The sequence below is a fragment of the Lepidochelys kempii genome, chromosome 17 (assembly GCF_965140265.1).
Source record: "Lepidochelys kempii isolate rLepKem1 chromosome 17, rLepKem1.hap2, whole genome shotgun sequence".
NCBI lineage: Eukaryota > Metazoa > Chordata > Testudines > Cheloniidae > Lepidochelys > Lepidochelys kempii.
Window position 1 is genome coordinate 8088202 of NC_133272.1, and position 21453 is coordinate 8109654.

At 40.0% G+C, this 21453-nt stretch overlaps 1 protein-coding gene across 12 annotated transcripts in view; it reads right to left on the minus strand.

The window, feature by feature from the left end:
- SYNRG (synergin gamma) overlaps nucleotides 1-21453 on the minus strand; it is a 134108-nt gene that overhangs the window by 83496 nt on the left and 29159 nt on the right. For all 12 annotated transcript variants that reach the window (XM_073315614.1, XM_073315621.1, XM_073315617.1 and 9 more), the window contains 4 exons: nucleotides 15169-15305; nucleotides 9576-9694; nucleotides 9295-9357; nucleotides 3315-4265 (listed from right to left, as the gene is read on the minus strand). In XM_073315614.1, the coding sequence (XP_073171715.1) occupies nucleotides 3315-4265; nucleotides 9295-9357; nucleotides 9576-9694; nucleotides 15169-15305 (1270 nt within the window). The remainder of the gene's footprint in view (nucleotides 1-3314; nucleotides 4266-9294; nucleotides 9358-9575; nucleotides 9695-15168; nucleotides 15306-21453) is intronic.

Below are 21453 nucleotides of genomic sequence, written 5' to 3' on the forward strand. Positions count from 1 at the left end.
ATTTTTAACTTTGAGTAATCTGGGATATAAAAATTATACTAAAAGTTACAAATCAGAAACGAGAATAGCACCTTTCACTTCTAGGTCATCAGTGCAAATTCATTCCAGGTTAGCAGTGACCAAAAGTAGTTAGCATCAGAAGACTGTTTGGTGGCCTATGATACCTGAATTGTGCTCATTTGTCTTTTCAGTTTCCAAGGGACTTAAGTTCACATCATAAAACCCTTCACCACCCAATTGGCACCCTTGTTGGTAACAGCAGAGAAACTAAGATATGAGTCGATATTGAGACACAAGTCCCCTGTTAATCTACAGAATAACTATAGCATGGGAAGAAACTATATCAGTCGTCAGTGTTGTCAAGCCACCAACATTCCCCAACATTAGAATTCACAAACCTGCCCTTCCACCCCAGACAACTAGCTGATTAAACTTCTTTCTCACACCCCTAGTTAAATCATTTGAAGCTTAGCCTGGTATTTAAAGTTTCAGAAGGGCACAGGAAGTAAGCTCAAAGTACTTAATTCAATTTGTTTCAAGAACTGCAGTGCATTGTACTCTGATCTACAAGCAGAGAGGCAACTTCCCGTCTAAGGAGATACTATAGCTTTAAACTTTGTATTTTTCAGGAAAAACAAACATTTCGGGACTACAAACAAATTACACACATCCCCACAGTTTCAAAATATGCCAAGATAATATTTATTAACACAGCAGGACTTACAGATCACAAAAGATAGTGATACATAAGAGCTCTTAAAGGAGTCATTAGAATAAAGCATGCAGGTCAGTATTTGCAGAAGAGATATCAAAGCAGATTCGAGAAGGCACATTCACACAGGAAATGTTTAGTTGAAATAAGACATTAGAAAAGCAGCAAAAAACCTGATGTGAATTAAAATACACAGATTTCCAATAATGCTGAAGAAAAGATACTTTACAGGTTTGCAAGTGCAGCAAATTGGATAACCCTCTGAGGATATTATGAGCAAGGGAAGGCTCTTGCTGCAACACTGAACTTGAAACAAATCAGATGCATGCATATAACATGACTAAACACTAACTAAAATGCTTTAGTGTTGGAGAAAAGGTTAAATTTGGTATAAAAGAAGGTGCCTGGTTGAAATTAACAACATGCAGCAAGTGCTCAAAGGGTTATACCAAGTATATGCAAGAGAAATGCAACATTAGTATAGTTTACCTTCCACACCAAGAATTATAGCAAAGTTTAAAGAGACAGTATCCCCTTTAGAGACAGTTCGGAAAGTTATCTCCCCCCCCCCCCCAAAAAAAAACAACAAACAAACCCTATAGCAATTCAAATAGAAGTGAGTGTTTTCTACCCTTCCCCGTGCCTACAATCAATCTGTATCACGTGGACAAGGACCCTTGTATTGCTGTGCTAGAATTAGAAGAGTCAAATACAATGCTTTACAGAGCCCCACCTAAAGCTATTCTTCATTTAAGACATTTACACAGCCCGGGCAGACAACAAAAATGGTTCCCAATGGCTAGTCAGCCATCTCTCTGTAACAAGGACTACAAAGGGATACTGTCCCTTTCTGACATTAAATATACAGATCAAAGGAAGTGAAAAAAAATCTGCTTTTTAAATTATGTAAACTGAAAAAAAAGATTTGAACATCACCGGTTCATAGCTTGAAATGTATCGAACATACATAAAGAAACACGTGAGCACAAAGGGTTATTTTAACAAATATAGTTCAGAGCAAGCTTGATTACGAGACTGAAACAGGAAGGAGGTAGCGTAAAACTCCCCTTGTGAAAATATCTAATTTGGCACCATGAAAGAATACAGACTTTGTTTTAAGTTTCAGAAAAATAGCTTCTAATTAGTACTTCAAAATTCAAATTTTTAGCATCAAGCACATGATGAGCTAATCCTTTAAAACAAAACAAAAAACCCCCAAATACCCTTTCCTGCCACAAATTGCAGTTATCAATTACTGGTTGTTGTGGCCAATGAAGCTCAGATGTAGGAGAAGAGCTACATAAAATCAAGCTATCACCAAAAGAGGCTAGAAAAATATTAGGAAAAAGTGCTTTCAAAACCAAAGTCAACACTCAAGACACACTGTAGGTGCTACCTTTTTGACAGCCCACTGAACTTGGAATTTTACCAAGTCATAATATGAAAATTAAACATCTTTGCTAATAAAATTATTCCTGAAATTTTATACCCTGTTAAAGAGTATCTTCCATGCTTAAGATGCCAACTTCATTTTCTCTCCCTTACTTAAAAATATCATATAATGCAAAATTACAGTACTGTATATTTTTTGACCAGATCTGCAAAAATGGAAGAAATATTTCATATGGAAATAACCAATTCTTGCAGCAATAGCTTTTACATTTACAGTTTGTGTGCCCCGCAATTCAAAAAAGCCTTTGACTGCATAATACTTGTCACTAGAATACAGTAATATTTCCCATATTATTAAAGGCCACAAAACATTTAACTACATCTTATTCTCTATGTACATATAAAAAGAAAAAACAGGACACTTGGGAAATCTGTTTTATGATATGCAATAAGATTGGAAATACTTAGTTCATATTCTCTTAGGAGTGCTTTCATTAAGAGAAATTAAAAAGGGGGTAACCTAACAAGGAAAAAGTAAGACTCGCTTGGTTTTAAATTTAGCTCCAAAAGTGATTACCATGCGAGCATGTACAGGCTCTTTGCATGATTACTTCCAGGAATGGTATTAACTCTAAAAACTAATTGTATTCCAGTTACAGTAAAACTGTATTTAATACCTTCATTTCCAGTACTGCAGAGCTCTGGCTAAGTAAATGCATCCCTGCTTTGAAGGGAATATATACTAGTGTCATTGGGTAGAAAGGTTTTCATTAACAGCACAAATTAGTGTTCCACCTATATTTTCAGAAGCACAGAGTGGGTCAAGTCCTCCAGCCAGGTGCTTAGCTGAAACCAAAAGACTAAAGTGAGGCTTTCAATACCACTGATCTAGCTCATACAAATGGAATGACATTGTTTGCGTTAGAAGAGCTTCCATTTGAATCCCTGCTAATGGGCAACAGTCCTACAACGTGATCAAACCTCAAAAATAAATCAGTATTGATTTTAAACTACCCAATCTATTTATAGCTATCTAAAACAATGAACGACAGCACTGCCCTGCTAAGGGACTGGTAGCTAGCAGGTAGACAGGTTTAGAAGCCTTTCGCAACTGAAAGACTAGTGCATAATACTGTAATTTAGCACACAGAGTAACATTATCGAAATCTCCATCACCTACATTACCAGAGCAATCTAACCAATTCCTCACCTGCTGCTGGCGGATGCTGGCCACTAACTGTTGGCAAATCCAAAGAGCTATCAGACATGACATGCTTAAGATCTCCTCCCACATCAGCCAGTTTCATGTCAAACTGAACAGAGAGCGCATCTTCAGAATCCTCCTTGCCGACGCTGCTGCCCCCAATGGAGGGGAGATCCAGAGACTTGACAGAAGCAGAGTCTTCTTTGGCCTGCTTGAAAGCTGCCACTTTGTCTACCAGGGATTTATCCATGTTGCTACACATGGAAGAAAACTTGTTAGAATGGAAGTCGGAAAAGTCGTCATCACTTTTCACTGAAGGGGTGCTGTCTTTCAGTTCCTCAACACCTGTTCCAGAGCCCTCCAGAGAAAGCTGTTTAAAGATATCATATTTGGTGGGAGCAACAGCGGCAGAATTCTGCCCACTTTTCATTGCACTGAGAGAGGAGACAGCTGGAGGAACAGGATTGGCCTCTTGCTTAACAGCTTTGTATTTGTCATCCATTTTTTGTTCAGAAAAGACACTGCTATTATTGAAAGCCATAAAATCTGCAAAGTCATCTTGTCCGCAGACTGATATACAATTAGACAATCCCCCGAAAAGGTTGAATTCTCCAAAGTCGTCAGCCAAGCTCAAGCTTTTACCGGGTGCTGGTGCAGGGACAGCAGCAGATGCTGGAGGTGGTGGTGCAGGGAACGAGGTTGATTTTGATGAACTAAATGCAGCTGGAAGTGAAAGTCGTTTGTTCTCTCCAGTGGAGGAAAAGAGATCTATGTCTGCCAGATTCAGAGAGGTTTTTGCTTGTGTCTGTTGCTTTAACTGTGCAGTTAGAGAGGGGAAGGGTGCAGGGAAAGTTTTCTCTTTTGTAGGTGGGTCTAGTGGTGAGATGCTGTCAGCGGTTTTAAAATCTGTGAAACCGTCATCGGTTCCTGCAGATTTGAATTCTGCAAAGCTATCTCCTGAAGGGGAGAGGGAAAAAAATCAGAACAATAAGTAGAATCTTGAAATGAGAACAAGTATGTCATATTCATACCATGCATCAAACAAATGATTTCATGCAATGTCAAAATATTTTTATGCAAACCTATTTAATTTGCCAGCTACGGGTGTATGTTAAAAAAACAAAACTAGGCTTCTATGCAATTTTGGTGAGGTCTCCAATTATTATTCCAAAAATTTATAAATCCTTAAAGTAGCCTCAAACCATATCAAACTCAGCTTAGAAAAAGTTCAATATCAACACATTCTTATGAGCGACAAACTTAGGTGGTGTTCAGTACTGTATGTTGTTTGAATACTGGACAGATCCTTTCCCCTTCCCACGTACCTCATACTTGTCGCTGCCAAGAATTAAATTTGGAATTTCACTTGTGCCAGCGTTTGTATTTGCCCTGTTATCGATGCCAGAAATATGGCACAACTATTGCCAAAATCTTCTCTGACCTTCTCTCCACCTCCCTACCCCAAGTCCACACTGTCAATTTCGAAGTCAGAGCAGTGGCACATGGTTTTCTCACAGGATGGCTGCAGGAAGCCAGAATGAAAGCAGCACTGACAGGCTGAAAGGGGAGTATAGAGGGAACAGACTGATCGCCAGAAGCACCTGGCTTCAGAGAGCAGACAGTGACTTTTTTTTTTTAAAAAAAAAAAAAGCTTTTATTTATTATTACGTCAAAAGAAGGCTCAAGGCATAACAGGACTTTACCAGAGCGTGTGTGATGGAAAACACAACTAACAGGAAGAAATGCACCAAAATGCCAGTCCAACAAAGATGGCATAGCCATCATCTTAACTAGTCACCTTGCATCATTTTAAACCCTCCTTTCAAAAGTCTACCCTTTTCTGTTTCTATCAAGTGCAAAGAGAGTCAAGCATCCAGAACTTTACAAAACTTAATCTAGTCACCTTCATGACATTCCAGCTTCTGTTAAGACTGATAACTGCAACTCAAAGTCAAAACTGAACTTGAACCCCATCAGACTAAAACATACAGAGCTGGCTGGCATGTAACTTGTAACAAAAGCATCAATCAAGAACTTATTTGGATTTTAAAAGGACATAGTCAAGGCATTTCTTACAGCGTTTATGTTGTCTTTCTTACTGATTATCAAAACACCTTAGCATGGCCACCAGGGAGAGGGAAGGGAAATTTGTCACAGGCCCCCTGTTTGAGAGGGCCCCCAAACCTGTGGAATCTGAGTAAATGGCATTGTGTCTTGTACAGGGATTCCACTCACTCAAAATTTGGCCCGGGTGCCACTCCATTAGTGGAGAGGAGGCCAGACCAACCCTGAGTGATGCTGTGACCCTATGCGCCAGGTCACAAACCATAGAGCAGGGAAGCAGGCCCAGCCCCGACAGTACAGTAGCCACCGCTGTGGGGTGAGTGCAGGGCAGGCTAGTTCTACCCTCCCTGCCACCCAGGTCCTCACTTTTGGAGCGGGGGAGCTCAATTTCAGATTTTTCCCCAAGTCTCCAAAACTTCTACGTGGCCCTGTACCTTAGAAGCCCAGAACAAATCTGTTCCCTTGCTAAAATATCCCCCTTCCATCACATCCACTCACACTGCTTATTGTGCAATGGCCCATGACTAGAACTGTTAACAACATTTTTTGGAGTTAGGTAGGGAGCAGTTCTTCTGAAGAAAGTAGGCAGAAGTATATAAGCTTTGCAAAAAGGCATAAGAAAAAAAAGTCAGATTTGGAATCAAAATATGATGTTGTTCCTTTTGTTTTGTTACTGGAGCTATTTGTAACTGCTTCCAGGTTTGAGAAGGGTCAGAAATACAGTGCAGCTTCTCTTTCCTAATGCAATCAATATCTTTACTCCTTAATGCAAGACTGGTTTGGGGATTAAACACAAATAATCACTGAAGGACCTGAACTTGCGAAGTGCCGAGCGACCTGACCTCCTAGTAAATTTGAAGGTGATCAGCATCTCGAATTGGACCCAAAAAGAGAATCATAGAATCATAGAATAGCAGGGTTGGAACATTCATTGCCTCAACACAGTGTTGTAGAATAGTTGTGTTAGGGAGCCTATAGATTAATAACTCACACATTATCCTTCTACACTGAGAGAATTATTCATAAATGTAAAAATCTTCAGTTTTCAGATCACACCTTAAATATAAAATATGTAAGGCCTTTCGTTTTCAGTTTTTACCAATTTTTACTGAAAAATTCCTGGGTTTACCCAGCTGCTATTCAGTATTTATCAATTTTCACCCAAATGTCGAACCACTCCAGTACACAAAAATACTGATTATGTTAAGAAAATCCAATCCATTACATTAGGTAGATGTATTTTATTTTAACAACAAACTAAACTAAGTGTAAATGTGAGGCTGTTCGTTAAAATAAGGCCATATAGTGGAACATACACACACCTATCCGCATGCATATGTGGATGCATTGTTAATGTACAAATCATGAAATGAACCACAGTATTAAACTGCTTTTACTTTCAATACCTTTCCATTTCTCTATTTGTTGCTTTTTTTTCCTGTCCTCTTATCCCACAACGTTAATCCTGATATTAACCCAGAATTCCCACCACCACACACACAGATTTTCACCCATTTTTTAGTCTTTGTAATAAACACTGATAAATTGCAGGAAATTTGAAATAAAATAAAAACTGGAAAGGAAGGGCCTTGAAAATAATACAGTTTAAGTGACTACAGTTTAAATCGTAAAGACGCACATTTTCCCTACAGAGAGGAATTCAAAAGTTCTCTTTTCTAGAAAGACAATGTTTGTGTATAAAAGAAGAAGTTTTTACCCAAACACTTTACAGCATAGAAAATGCAGCTTAAGCATAAAGACAGACAATTTATTCTACAGTACATATCTGTCACCTCACAAATATGGGGAAATCGAAGTATAATTTGTTTGTTAAATTTATGATGTTAAACCCATTCACCAGCATGATATATTTGCAGACATGCTACTTGTTATAAAATATGCCTCAACTACTTAAACAACAAATGTCCAGTACTGCACATACCCAGATTTAATTCGATTCATATTTTACAAATACACCATTAAGATTCAAGTCACTTTCACAAATGTCAGGTTTCAGAGTAGCAGCCATGTTAGTCTGTATTCGCAAAAAGAAAAGGAGTACTACCGGCACCTTAGAGACTAACCAATTTATTGGAGCATAAGCTTTCTTGAGCTACAGCATCCGATGAAGTGAGCTGTAGCTCACGAAAGCTGATGCTCAAATAAATTGATTAGTCTCTAAGGTGCCACTAGTACTCCTTTTCTTTTCACAAAAGTGATAATTTTAAACTAAATTTAAGATATGGAAAGATTTGAGAGAACATTAGTTACAATTATAATAGGTGGACGTGATCATCACTTGAAGTATGATGCGAGCTAAAAAAAATTTCCTCAATTCACCTGGTCCAACCATATGTTTTAGATGCTGCTTTAAAAAAAATACAAAGAATTTTGTGAAATTGACATTCATTAACCAAAATTAAAACATCACAGCAAACTAAACTTACTGATGAACTATAAACTTTTCCATTAGAAATGTAAGCTGGTAAAAGGGTTAACAATGGTGAAAGCTGGTCAGTTTACAAATCCAGAAGCAACTTTTCTCTTTCCTTGCAAGCAATAGACAGCTGCAAGTCGAATGAAATACTCATAACAGTAATTTAAATGCCTGAAACTGGAAAGGTACTGGGCACACACTAACTCCACAGATCATCACAGGAGTTTCAGATGCTCATGCCCTTACTGTGTAACTTAGTAAAACTAAGGAGATTTTGGCACAATTGTCTCTGTATGTAGTGAACAGATTCTTGATAATTTCTGCTTACAAGTACAGTGAAACATATTGGTAGGGTGGCAATACAGCAGCATTTCCACCGCTGTTAAATTAGCGATACATTTATCCTGTGCTCTGATTACTGATATATGAAGCCAATGGAGTTGCAGAGGGTTCTTCTTTCCCATCAGATTAAAAGGTGACAGTACTGTTTATGTTATGTAAATATATATATTATGTATAGATGGCCTGTTCAGGAAAGAGCTTAGGCAGTTTTCACTTACTGCAATTACATAGCAATAGTATTTCAGAGGATAACTAACATTTATTTTCACATATTCCCACAAATAAAATTGATTGAGGGCAAACTCTAGGCCAGTGATACTCAGACCTCAGTGGTTCAGGAGCCAAATTAGCGATCAACATCACCCAAAAAAGCCACAGTAGTGTGAATTCATTGTTTCATTTGCAATTATATATTATATATTCATATTTAAACAGTATGGCAGGGGAAATATTCAGGGTATATATACTTACAATATATATTATTCTCACAGCAAAATGATTGACCAAGTATTATTTTATCAACTACAATTGGTTAATAACATAGTAAAAGCATCCTGATTGGTTAATAATTAAATCACACAGTGTTTTAATATCACCTGTGGCAAAGAGCTGAAGGAAACACATTAAAGAGCTACTTGCAGCTTGCAAGCATCAGTCTGAGTATCACTGCTCTACGCTAAATGAGTAGCACTTTATTATTGTGGTACTGTATACCAAAAGCAATACATGGCTTGAGCTGTACCATAAGAACAGAAAGCTTCCACAGAAATCACCATTTGCCCTGAAATGCTGCATTGCACACCTTTATGAGGATGTACAGTTCTTCACTTTTAAAGCAAGTCTACAGGAGAGATGACAAAAACCTACCAAAAAGTGATTCCAAAATTGCATCCACATACACCTCCAAAGCAGGGACCAATCTTTCCATAAAAAACACATGACATTGTGGACTATGTGTCAGTGATAAATTTTATGATATTCTCAAGATACTTTTGGCTCATTTGTGGTGCTGTAGGGGCTTTATCCTAAAATTCTAGCAGTGGGAATTCTGCAGTTCATGCAGGACCCTAAAAAAAGCATGCAACGTACTGAAAGAGCCTAACCCCCTCTCCCCCCCCCACTTTTGTAAAATCAAATTCTTACCTAAGTATTTACTCTCTGGTGGTTGTTCTAACTCTCGGAAAGCACTGTATTTGTCTCCATAATCTACCATGCATGAAACAAAAAAAAGATAATTTCCATTAAGATATTGTGAAATTAGGCTACAATCAGCTGTGGTACAGATTAGATTGGCACAGATACAATCATCTTGCACTCTAAACATTTCATATTAATATTTTACCAATGTCACAGGCACTACTGAAGTATGAAAAACTAAATGTTAAATTACACATCGTGTTAACAATTAAACAGTTTTTGTTTACCTCCAAACATAGCTGCACTTTCAGAAGGCTTTTCAACTGCAATTCCTTTAAACACAGCATATTTATCCGTTGAGGAAGGTGTTTTAGTGCCAGGGAGTGGAATCAGCAAAGAACGAACACTGAACGAACAAGAAAAGGAAAAAGCTCCTAAGCAATCTAATTTCTTCCATTATTTAAAGCAAGCAGGATATTAGGAAGTGAAACAGCAACTTCTTAGCTTCTGTCTAAATTGTGTGTATTAACTCAAATGTGCTCTATCAAACATATGATAAAGTACTTATTTTACTTCTGCACTTTTAAAAGAGTTTTATGACGTACACTACATTCATAAAAAGAAAAGGAGTACTTGTGGCACCTTAGAGACTAACCAATTTATTAGAGCATAAGCTTTCGTGAGCTACAGCTCACTTCCTCAGATGCATATCGTGGAAACTGCAGCAGGCTTTATATATACACAGAGAATATGAAACAATACCTATTCCCACCCCACTGTCCTGCTGGTAATAGCTTATCTAAAGTGATCATCAGGTGGGCCATTTCCAGCACAAATCCAGGTTTTCTCACCCTCCACCCCCCGACACAAATTCACTCTCCTGCTGGTGATAGCCCATCCAAAGTGACAACTCTTTACACAATGTGCATGACAATCAAGTTGGGCTATTTCCTGCACAAATCCAGGTTTTCTCACATCCCCCCCACCCCCATACACACACAAACTCACTCTCCTGCTGGTAATAGCTCATCCAAACTGACCACTCTTCAAGTTAAAATCCAAGTTAAACCAGAACATCTGGGGGGGAGGGGGGGAGGAAAAAACAAGAGGAAACAGGCTACCTTGCATAATGACTTAGCCACTCCAAGTCTCTATTTAAGCCTAAATTAATAGTATCCAATTTGCAAATGAATTCCAATTCAGCAGTTTCTCGCTGGAGTCTGGATTTGAAGTTTTTTTGTTTTAAGATAGCAACCTTCATGTCTGTGATTGCGTGACCAGAGAGATTGAAGTGTTCTCCGACTGGTTTATGAATGTTATAATTCTTGACATCTGATTTATGTCCATTTATTCTTTTACGTAGAGACTGTCCAGTTGGACCAACGTACATGGCAGAGGGGCATTGCTGGCACATGATGGCATATATCACATTGGTGGATGTACAGGTGAACGAGCCTCTGATAGTGTGGCTGATGTTATTAGGCCCTGTGATGGTGTCCCCTGAATAGATATGTGGGCACAATTGGCAACGGGCTTTGTTGCAAGGATAAGTTCCTGGGTTAGTGGTTCTGTTGTGTGGTATGTGGTTGTTGGTGAGTATTTGCTTCAGGTTGCGGGGCTGTCTGTAGGCAAGGACTGGCCTGTCTCCCAAGATTTGTGAGAGTGTTGGGTCATCCTTTAGGATAGGTTGTAGATCCTTAATAATGCGTTGGAGGGGATTTAGTTGGGGGCTGAAGGTGACGGCTAGTGGCGTTCTGTTGTTTTCTTTGTTAGGCCTGTCCTGTAGTAGGTAACTTCTGGGAACTCTTCTGGCTCTATCAATCTGTTTCTTTACTTCTGCAGGTGGGTATTGTAGTTGTAAGAAAGCTTGACAGAGATCTTGTAGGTGTTTGTCTCTGTCTGAGGGGTTGGAGCAAATGCGGTTGTATCGCAGAGCTTGGCTGTAGACGATGGATCGTGTGATGTGGTCAGGGTGAAAGCTGGAGGCATGCAGGTAGGAATAGCGGTCAGTAGGTTTCCGGTATAGGGTGGTGTTTATGTGACCATTGTTTATTAGCACTGTAGTGTCCAGGAAGTGGATCTCTTGTGTGGACTGGACCAGGCTGAGGTTGGTGGTGGGATGGAAATTGTTGAAATCATGGTGGAATTCCTCAAGGGCTTCTTTTCCATGGGTCCAGATGATGAAGATGTCATCAATATAGCGCAAGTAGAGTAGGGGCTTTAGGGGACGAGAGCTGAGGAAGCGTTGTTCTAAGTCAGCCATAAAAATGTTGGCATACTGTGGGGCCATGCGGGTACCCATAGCAGTGCCGCTGATCTGAAGGTATACATTGTCCCCAAATGTGAAGTAGTTATGGGTAAGGACAAAGTCACAAAGTTCAGCCACCAGGTTAGCCGTGACATTATCGGGGATAGTGTTCTTGACGGCTTGTAGTCCATCTTTGTGTGGAATGTTGGTGTAGAGGGCTTCTACATCCATAGTGGCCAGGATGGTGTTATCAGGAAGATCACCGATGGATTGAAGTTTCCTCAGGAAGTCAGTGGTGTCTCGAAGGTAGCTGGGAGTGCTGGTAGCGTAGGGCCTGAGGAGGGAGTCTACATAGCCAGACAATCCTGCTGTCAGGGTGCCAATGCCTGAGATGATGGGGCGCCCAGGATTTCCAGGTTTATGGATCTTGGGTAGTAGATAGAATATCCCAGGTCGGGGTTCCAGGGGTGTGTCTGTGAGGATTTGATCTTGTGCTTTTTCAGGAAGTTTCTTGAGCAAATGCTGTAGTTGCTTTTGGTAACTCTCAGTGGGATCAGAGGGTAATGGCTTGTAGAAACTCGTGTTGGAGAGCTGCCGAGCAGCCTCTTGTTCATATTCCGACCTATTCATGATGACAACAGCACCTCCTTTGTCAGCCTTTTTGATTATGATGTCAGAGTTGTTTCTGAGGCTGTGGATGGCATTGCGTTCCGCATGGCTGAGGTTATGGGGCAAGTGATGCTGCTTTTCCACAATTTCAGCCCGTGCACGTCGGCGGAAGCACTCTATGTAGAAGTCCAGTCTGCTGTTTCGACCTTCAGGAGGAGTCCACCTAGAATCCCTCTTTCTGTAGTGTTGGTAGGGAGATCTCTGTGGATTAGTATGCTGTTCAGAGGTATTTTGGAAATATTCCTTGAGTCGGAGACGTCGAAAATAGGATTAGATAAGCTATTACCAGCAGGACAGTGGGGTGGGAATAGGTATTGTTTCATATTCTCTGTGTATATATAAAGCCTGCTGCAGTTTCCACGATATGCATCTGAGGAAGTGAGCTGTAGCTCACGAAAGCTTATGCTCTAATAAATTGGTTAGTCTCTAAGGTGCCACAAGTACTCCTTTTCTTTTTGCGAATACAGACTAACACGGCTGTTACTCTGAAACTACATTCATAAAAGATCTGCAGCGACAATATTCTCATGCCAACCCAGTTCATCTTACACTAGTCACTATCTCATTGAAATTCTATCAACACTACTCTGGGCCAAAACAGTAAATTCTCCACCCACGGAGAACAGAGATGCCTTACGTGCATTAACTTCTTGATTCTTACTTGTGACAGAATATGGGAGTGAACAGTTCTAGATATGCACCACTGCAGTTTTTAAGTCAGAAGAGCACACACACACACACGTGAAAAACACTGGTTTCATTAATCACATTGTCCAAGATGGTTTAAGGGCATGCCTTCTTGATGGGACCGGAAATGGGTAAGAATCACAGGCTGCCTGAGATTTTGCTAACTCAGTGCTTCCACTTCTGCTTTTGATTACATTTCATTGCATATTGCAAAAATAACAAGAGAACAGATCCATTATTCCAATAGGAGCAAGAGATAACATTTGAATTTCTACACAGCGAAGGTCACCGAGTTCAGGTAGCCACAGTTCAGCAATGTCAGGATTATGCCATAATTACAGGAACAGACCTTTTTGCACATGAACATATTCTAGTTAGTATAATAAACTGCCATAATAACCTGATACTGGGTTAGCAGTTCTTGAAAGATTTAAACACGTACTGCAAGAGCTTCGCTTTCCCCCCCCGCCTTATCAGACCTTGGCAGCTCTGCAGAACATCATCCTTTACATAAGAATGACTGCATTTTACCTCCAGTTTGTGTCATTTAACACCATACACATTGAAAATATGAATGAATTTCTATGGCGTTCTTTGGCCTGGAGCAAGAATCTTTCCACAGCCATTTAAATCTCCTTATCAGTGACCTGCAAGCTACACACAAACCCAGCACTTGCATGTGCAGTCTAACGGTGGCCCGTGGGGCTTGCAGAATAAGACACAGAGCAATGTCAAAAAATGTAGTTTATGGCAATATAATTTAATTTCACATCACTACAATATAGACAGTTCGATATCCAATCTTGACAAATACAACAGTTAATCTGGTGTACGCTATAGATGGCTTTTAAAAAAAAAACAAAAAACCTCAACACATCCATAAGCAAATAGACTGCAGCTCATTGTAACATTCTATCCAAAACTGAATGCTCTTACAACAACTGAATAAAGAGAACTACTGCAGGGGAAAACACTGATTTCTCATGACCCTCCAATTCCAATTACGGAACTTTAAACAAAACTGTGCTTACAGATTTGTAAATGCTTTTGCTAAGACTTCCATTAACAGAATAAATTTTATTAATTGCAGAACTACGCCTAAAACAAAATGACTAAATAAAATATGGAGCATCTTCAGATTAATGTAGTGTTACTGATTTAAACTATCAAAATGAAATCCCTTTCATGAAAAGCGATGACTCAGACTGTAATTTTACGCATGCTGCAGCTGAACAATTCATTCTAGTATCTTCCTCTGATGTCACTGTCAAGGAAGCAATCTACATATAAGAACAACCAGTTCAGTACATACAGACCAAATGTTTTGTTCCTAAAATTAATTAAAATTAGGGAGAAGCATATTATTTTGCCCTGCATAGTATGAGAAAACAAAATTTTGGGGCTTCCTGACCATAGGACGCTGAAAGTCAGAATTCTGTGAAAGAACTCAAACTCAAACAGGAAGCTTTGGATAGTTACTTCTCTACTCCACACTGCCTAACCCATGACTGTATTGAGGCAATACCACTCTCTCAATTAAATAAATAAGGGCCACCAGAATAGGAGAGGCGTTGAGCAACCACAATGCCAGTAGACCTCTAAAATTTGAATGAAACAGACTTTAAATGGGATTTCCAGGCAATCACCACAACTCAAAGTCAGGTACTAAATAAAAATTGGCCAAAATGGAAAGGATGAGAGGAGCTAAAAAACCCCATCCACTGGAGAGCCGTGGCCTTTTAAAAGAAAACAGTCTGACGTTTGATGCTCTCTGCATGGCGTTTATGGCCTGATCAAAGGCAACTGAGGTCAATGGAAAGCTTTCCATGTACTTCAGTGGGTGCTGGATGAGACCCTTAACCAGGGTAGTTAATGCTAAGTGCATAGCTTATCTGTCCCAATTCATTTTTCTGAGAGCACAGGAATGAGTGGATTGCTACATGTAAAGGTTTGAGCCTAATGCACAGCATGAAAGAACTCACGATTGTCAGCAACAGAATAAACACTTGAAAAACCTATTCTCAAAGCTTTATACACAATTTATCTCAGCATGATGAATGGAATTCTAAAGAATGGTCAGCCATCTATAGTACATTAAATGTCAGTTTGGATACACTGCCATTAAGATTTCTGAAACGGCTGCTGAAACAAACTGCCAGAGTCAAGATCAGGTGACGGTATGAAATGATGGGTTAGAAAGTTACACAAAGAAAATGTTTAATTGCTTTTAAAAGAATATTTAAGTTACTGAAAAGAAATTCAGAGATCTACTCTACCTGCTCCGGTGCTGAGAACTGGTTGCTTTGGAGGATCCAGATCCCTCCCCTTGGAAATCAGTGAAAGATTCATCGAGTGAGCCAGACTTTGAAGCATCCTGAAAATCCTGGAAGTCATCATCTTCTGGTTTTACCACCTGGATTGCATAAAATCATGAGACCCGCCACCATTTAACACGGGAAAACACATTCCCTTGACATTTTAAATATATATAGAATAGTTTTTGCCTACTCAGTACATTTTCTATATACTTCACTGCAAAGTCTTAATATACAAATCAATAGTTAAAGGGAGCAGACAAAGCCCTACAAAATGTTATTGAAAGAAACAATTGAGGGAAATGGGGAATGGACTACATGAAACAAAAGAGCTTTTGTCAATTTCCATAAGCTATGATAAAAAGTGAATTAATGTTGGAATAAAGGCACAAGGTAAGCTTAACTGTAACAAATATCTTTTACTCATTCATAAAAAAGCACAGCACCACCATCTGCAGTAAAAGCTTCCTTATGCTGTCCGACAAACATGACTAAACCTTGCTTTGGAAGATCCGCAAATAGATGCTAGATTGTTTACTCTGCAAAGCCACTGGGCACTGAAATGGTCAGCAATGGTGCCAAAGGTTATTTTATTATGATGGGGTGGACATCTGTCCTCGAAAGAATGGACTGAGAGAAGCAAAGCAATTCATTTCACAGAGACCACTGAAGAACCAAGAGGTAGACACATGACTTTGTAAAGCCCTTTGATAAGTTACTAGTACTAGTTAAATTCACTTTTAAATTAAATGGTCTAAAAACATGTGAGGCCTCTGAATCTAGCCACAGAAATAAATATCAGGACCCTGAATACTCCATAAGCATATAATTGTGCTTCAGAATCCATGTTATATGGAGCAGTTATAGAGTTTTTGGTCCACAATTAACAGAGAGGACCAGGATGTGTTGCAGCATGGAGCTTAACAAATGAAGGAACTTCCTGATTAGAGAGAGTTCTCTAGTGGCTGCTTAAAGCATGCCTCTGTGTTTATGTCCTCACACTACATGATGAGAAGTGAGAGAATCTTTCTCTCTAAAGAAGGAGCAAAGGAAAGGAAAGACACCTCCAGACTGTCAGAGTGGTCAGTGAGTGAGGGAAATGGAATATCAGGGAGGAGACCTGTGAAAGCAGCAGCAAGGAGACAGAGAGCCCTGTCTCACCTCAGCAGTAGAGCCCCATAGCACAAATGGCTCTGTTACAGACATTTGATTTTCGCAACTCAGGCAGCTGGCCTTGCAGGAGCCAAGATTTGAGCAATTCTGGTTTAACAGAGAAAGCATAAGAATATCAGGTAAATAACCTGGTTGCTGCTGTTGCTGATATCCTATGTGTCCTCCTCCTCACTGAAGAAAAGAAAGAATACTCCAAAAGTGAAACATGAGCATTTGATGTCCATTTCATAGACAGACAATATTACATATGAAAGGGGCAAACTTAATAGGAAGTGCCAGAAACAAGGGGAAACAGATGAGACTTCTATTACTGCAGTTCACAGTCTTACTGAACATTGCAAATATGGAACATTAAAAGAACTAATATGAGACAAGATGGTTGTTGGTATAAAAGACCAGTTTATCAGCACAGGTTCAGTTAGACCCAGATCTCACACTAGCAAAACAATAGCAAAAGTGAGAATGCAACAATAAAGAAACAGCAACGTGGCTTACATGCTACAGCATAAGGAAGACTGATCCACTAGGAAGGGATATTGCAAAAAGGGATCTGGGGGTCACAGACGATCACAGGCTAAATGAGTCAGCAGTGTAACATTGTTGCCAAAAAGAAAAAAAGCAAACATCATTCTGGGATATATTAGCAGGAGTGTTGTAAGCAAGACACAAGAAGTAATTCTTCAGCTCTACTCTGCACTAATTAAGCCTGAACTGGAGTATTGTGTCCAGTTCTGGGCGCCACATTTCAGGAAAGATGTGGACAAATTGGAGAAAGTCCAGAGAAGAGCAACAAAAATGATTAAAGGGCTAGAAAACATGACCTATGACGGAAGATTGAAAAAACTGGGTTTGTTTAGTCTGGAAAAAAGAAGACTGAGGGGACACAGTAACAGTTTTCAAGTACATAAAAGATTGTTACAAGGAAGACGGAGAAAAACTGTTCTCTTTAACTGCTAAGGATAGGACAAGAAGCAATGGGCTTAAATTGCAGCAAGGATGATTTAGGTTGGACATTAGGAAAAACTTCCTAACTGTCAGGGTGGTTAAGCACTGGAATAAATTGCTTATGGAGGTTGTGGAATCGCCATCATTGGAGATTTTTTAAGAGCAGGTTAGACAAATGCCTATCAGGTATGGTTTAGATCGGGGTTCTCAAACTTCATTGCACCACGACTCCCTCTGACAACAAAAATTACTACACGACCCCAGGAGGGGAACTAAAGCCTGAGCCCTGCCATCCTGGTCGGGGGAGGCCAAATCTGAAGCCAAAGGGCTTTAGCCCCAGGCAAGTGGCCTATAACCTGAGCCCAGCCACACAGGGCTGAAGCTCTCAGGCTTCGGCTTTGGCCCTGCGTGGTGGGGCTGAGGCTTTGGGCTCAGGCCCCAACAAGTCTAACGTCAGCCCTAGCAACCCCATTAAAAAGGGGTCCCGACCCACTTTGGGGTCCTGACTCACAGCTTGAGAACCGCTGGTCTAGATAATACTTAGTCCTGCCATGAGTGTAGGGGACTGGACTAGATGACCTTTTGAGGTCCCTTCAATCCTGCAATTCTATGACTGCATCAGACAATATTGACACAGTAAAAAGAAAAGTCGCAAATGGGAAAAGAGCAGTCAAATCAAAGTTACAACATAAGAACAGTGCACAAATAGTAAGTGGGAGATCAAAGAACCGTAACAGGAGGGAAGCTTAGAAAAGCTGTGGAAGATGTAGCAAGACACCCAGCCACAGCAGGCAACATCATCCAGCAAAAGAGGCAGAATGTAGGAAATGCCACAAAATGGAACATTTTGTAACATACAGGTCATCAAGAGTAGTGAAAACAATCCAAGAAGCAGAGTGTTATCATCAGACAATGAGTCCATACTTTTAGGGATCATATCCTCAGTAGAACAGACAACACTTTGGAACACAAGCATGAATCTAAACAGTTGAAACCTTTACTTAAAATTTATAATGGAGCAGCCATCACTGCAATCCCAAAAAAAGATTATAATCCATGTTGAGATGGAGATTTGCAAAGACCAAATAAAATTCTACATGGGGCTAGTAACAGCACATTGGATGTTTGTAGCCAGTTGCTTGGGATACTGGAGAAAGGATGGAAAGTTCTTCAACAAATAATATACATAATACAAGGACTGACAACTCTCCTACTAGCTTTGCCAGCAATACAAGGACTATACCTAGTAGAAAACCTGGATTGAATGTATGGCAAAATGCAAACTATAGAAGAGATGTACCTACACATCTTCACAGGGCTAGGAAAGAAGTCTGAGGAGTACAGCATAAAACTGGTGTCATCACCAATAACTTGTGCTCTCACTGTCCCATGCCCCAGCCTTGTACCCTTGCTAAAGAAAGGCAAAGAAGAATTAAAGAGAGGGGAAGATATGGGGGTTATTTCCCAGATAGAAGAACCCACTGACTGGTGTGCGGGGACGGTTGTAGTACCAAAGCCCAATGCAAAATCCAAACCGGTGTGGACTTTACACTACTTAATATAAGTGTGCTCAGAGAAAGACACAGGCTTCCTGCAGTTGACCAGACATTAGCTCAATAATCAGAAGCCAAAGTCTTTTCAAAGTCAGATGCTACAGCAGACTTCTGGGAAACCTTCCCTTGCTAAAGAATTTATACCATTAATGACATTCATCTCCCCTCCCACCCCATTTGGAAGGTACTGTTTCAATCACCTTCCATTTGGCATAGAATCTCACAGATTGTGTCATGTATGCCTGGCATCCTTTGCCATGCAGATGATGTGTTGGTATATGGTAGAGATAAAAACGAAGAGGAGTGACTACATGCAGTTGAGACACTTCCCACAAGCCAGTGGGTATGAGAAATGTGAGTTTGGAGAGGAACGGCTAAAACGTGTAGGATATATAAATAGCAAACAGGGAATTCAGACAGATTCAGAAAAACCCAAGGCATTATCTCCTTAATGGTCACACAATATGTGGATCTGGAGTAGCCCACAACAAAACATTTAATAAAATTGAAGAACTGACATCTTCACCTGATTTGGCAAAATATATGGTAAACTATCCAACAACATCCAGCAGAGGCATCTTCATATGGTTTAGGAGCGAGCTCACACAAAAGCAGCCAGAAGGCGACCAGAGACCTGTTGCATTCACATCAAGAAGCCTCACAGAAATAAATAGCAGACTGCTCACATGGAAAAGGAACCTCCCGCAGTCACTTGGGTCTGTGAACAGCTCAGTGCATATCTGTTTGGCTTGAATTTTAACATGGAAGTGGACCATAAACTCTCAGTGGTATTACTGGGTTCAAAACCACTAGATGACCTTCCACCTAAGAGTCAACAGCTGAAGCAATTTTCTTTTAACATTGAACACGTATTAGGGAAAGCACTCATAGCAGCAGACACTATTAAGAGCCCCAGTTGAGCATCCACTACAGTAAAAGAAAAGGATTTAGAGAGGGTCTGAGTCTACATTGATCTTGATTTGGCCGTAATTCGAGCATCTGCTGGACAAATTCAGAAAATGAGAGATGAACAACTAAAGGATGAGACTTGTCAGAAACTTACTCTACTCTGCCACAGAGCATGAGGTTGAAGGAGTCAACTTCCAACAGGCCGACCACCACATTTGCAGGACCAAAATGATGATTACATGGCTGATGGCCTGCTTCTGAATGGATGGCAGATTCTTATGCCAACAGTACTTCAGAAAGAGATGCCCTCCAAAATTCATGAGGGTCACCAAGATATAAACAAGTGTAGGACACAAGCACAATAATCCGTATGGTGGCCTGGTCTGAATAGGTAAATTCAGACCTTAGTAGAGCACCGAGAGATATGTAACAAGAAAAAAAAAAAATTGCCAGAACCACTACTCTCTGTAAAGCTACCTGACAGACCTTGGTATCAGGTAGCCACAGATTTGTTTTTCATACATTTACATACTCATTTACTTCTCCAGTTATATTGACTTGGCTATACTTACACAGACTTACGCAGGTCATCCAGAAACTAAAGTCAATACACCGGACCCTCGCTAGAATGCATGTCTATATATCACGAATTCGCATATAACGCAGTCACGGCCATGGATCCCAAATTTAATTACTTTAATTCCATTTAATTTTAATGTGGTCCCCGCGTTAAAGCGGTACTGTGCATGGATCCCAAATCCCACATTCTAGCAAGGGTCCAGTGTATTTGTAAGACACAGAGTTCCTGAAGTCCTCTTATCTGCTAATGGAGCTCACTTTACCTCTGAAACATTCCTAACATTTGCACAGGACTTTGACCATCATACTAGAAGTCTACATTACCCCCAGAGCAATAGAAAGGTGGAGAGAGCAGTGCAGTGTTTAAAAAAAAAGACTTCTGCAAAAATAAGTGGAAACATATAAAACACTCCTGGCATTTCTGGAAGTGAGCCCCCTCCACAGGGAACTCCATGCACAAACTCAATAGAAATGAGAACATGATCTGGAAGACTGACCAGAACCCTCAAAGACTTGATCATTAGACTATTCCTCAGGGATATTTAAAAGCAACAGACAAGGGGACATAGTGTAAATAAGCTTCAAATTCCTTTAAACTATTCTGAATGTGTGTGTATATGAATTGGTTTACAATTTAAGTTTTAATTTTTCATTATAAAGAAAGGGAGATGCGGAGTGATTATAGAGTTCCTGGTCCTGCAGTTACCAGAGAGGACCAGGATGTATGGCAATGGGAATCTTAATAAATATAGGAACTTCCTGGTTAGAGAGTAGTCTAGTTGTTGCTTAAAGCATGCCTCTGTGTTTATGTTCTCACACTATACTTTCTGCTGCAGAACTAGGTTTCAGAACCCAAACTCACTTAGAAAAAAGTGTTGAGCCCTTATGCTTGTGAAAATAACCTGCCCAACAGCGATGATAACCTTCCAAATACAGACAGTATAAATCAATGAATTACTATCTCTCTGAATCTGCAGACAGCCTGAATATTTAGTTCTGAACCGTGTAATCTGCCCCCATTCTTCTCAACGGAGGGTTAAATCCTAAAATCCAACGGTGCAAATTTCCATTGTAAACAGTATTAACT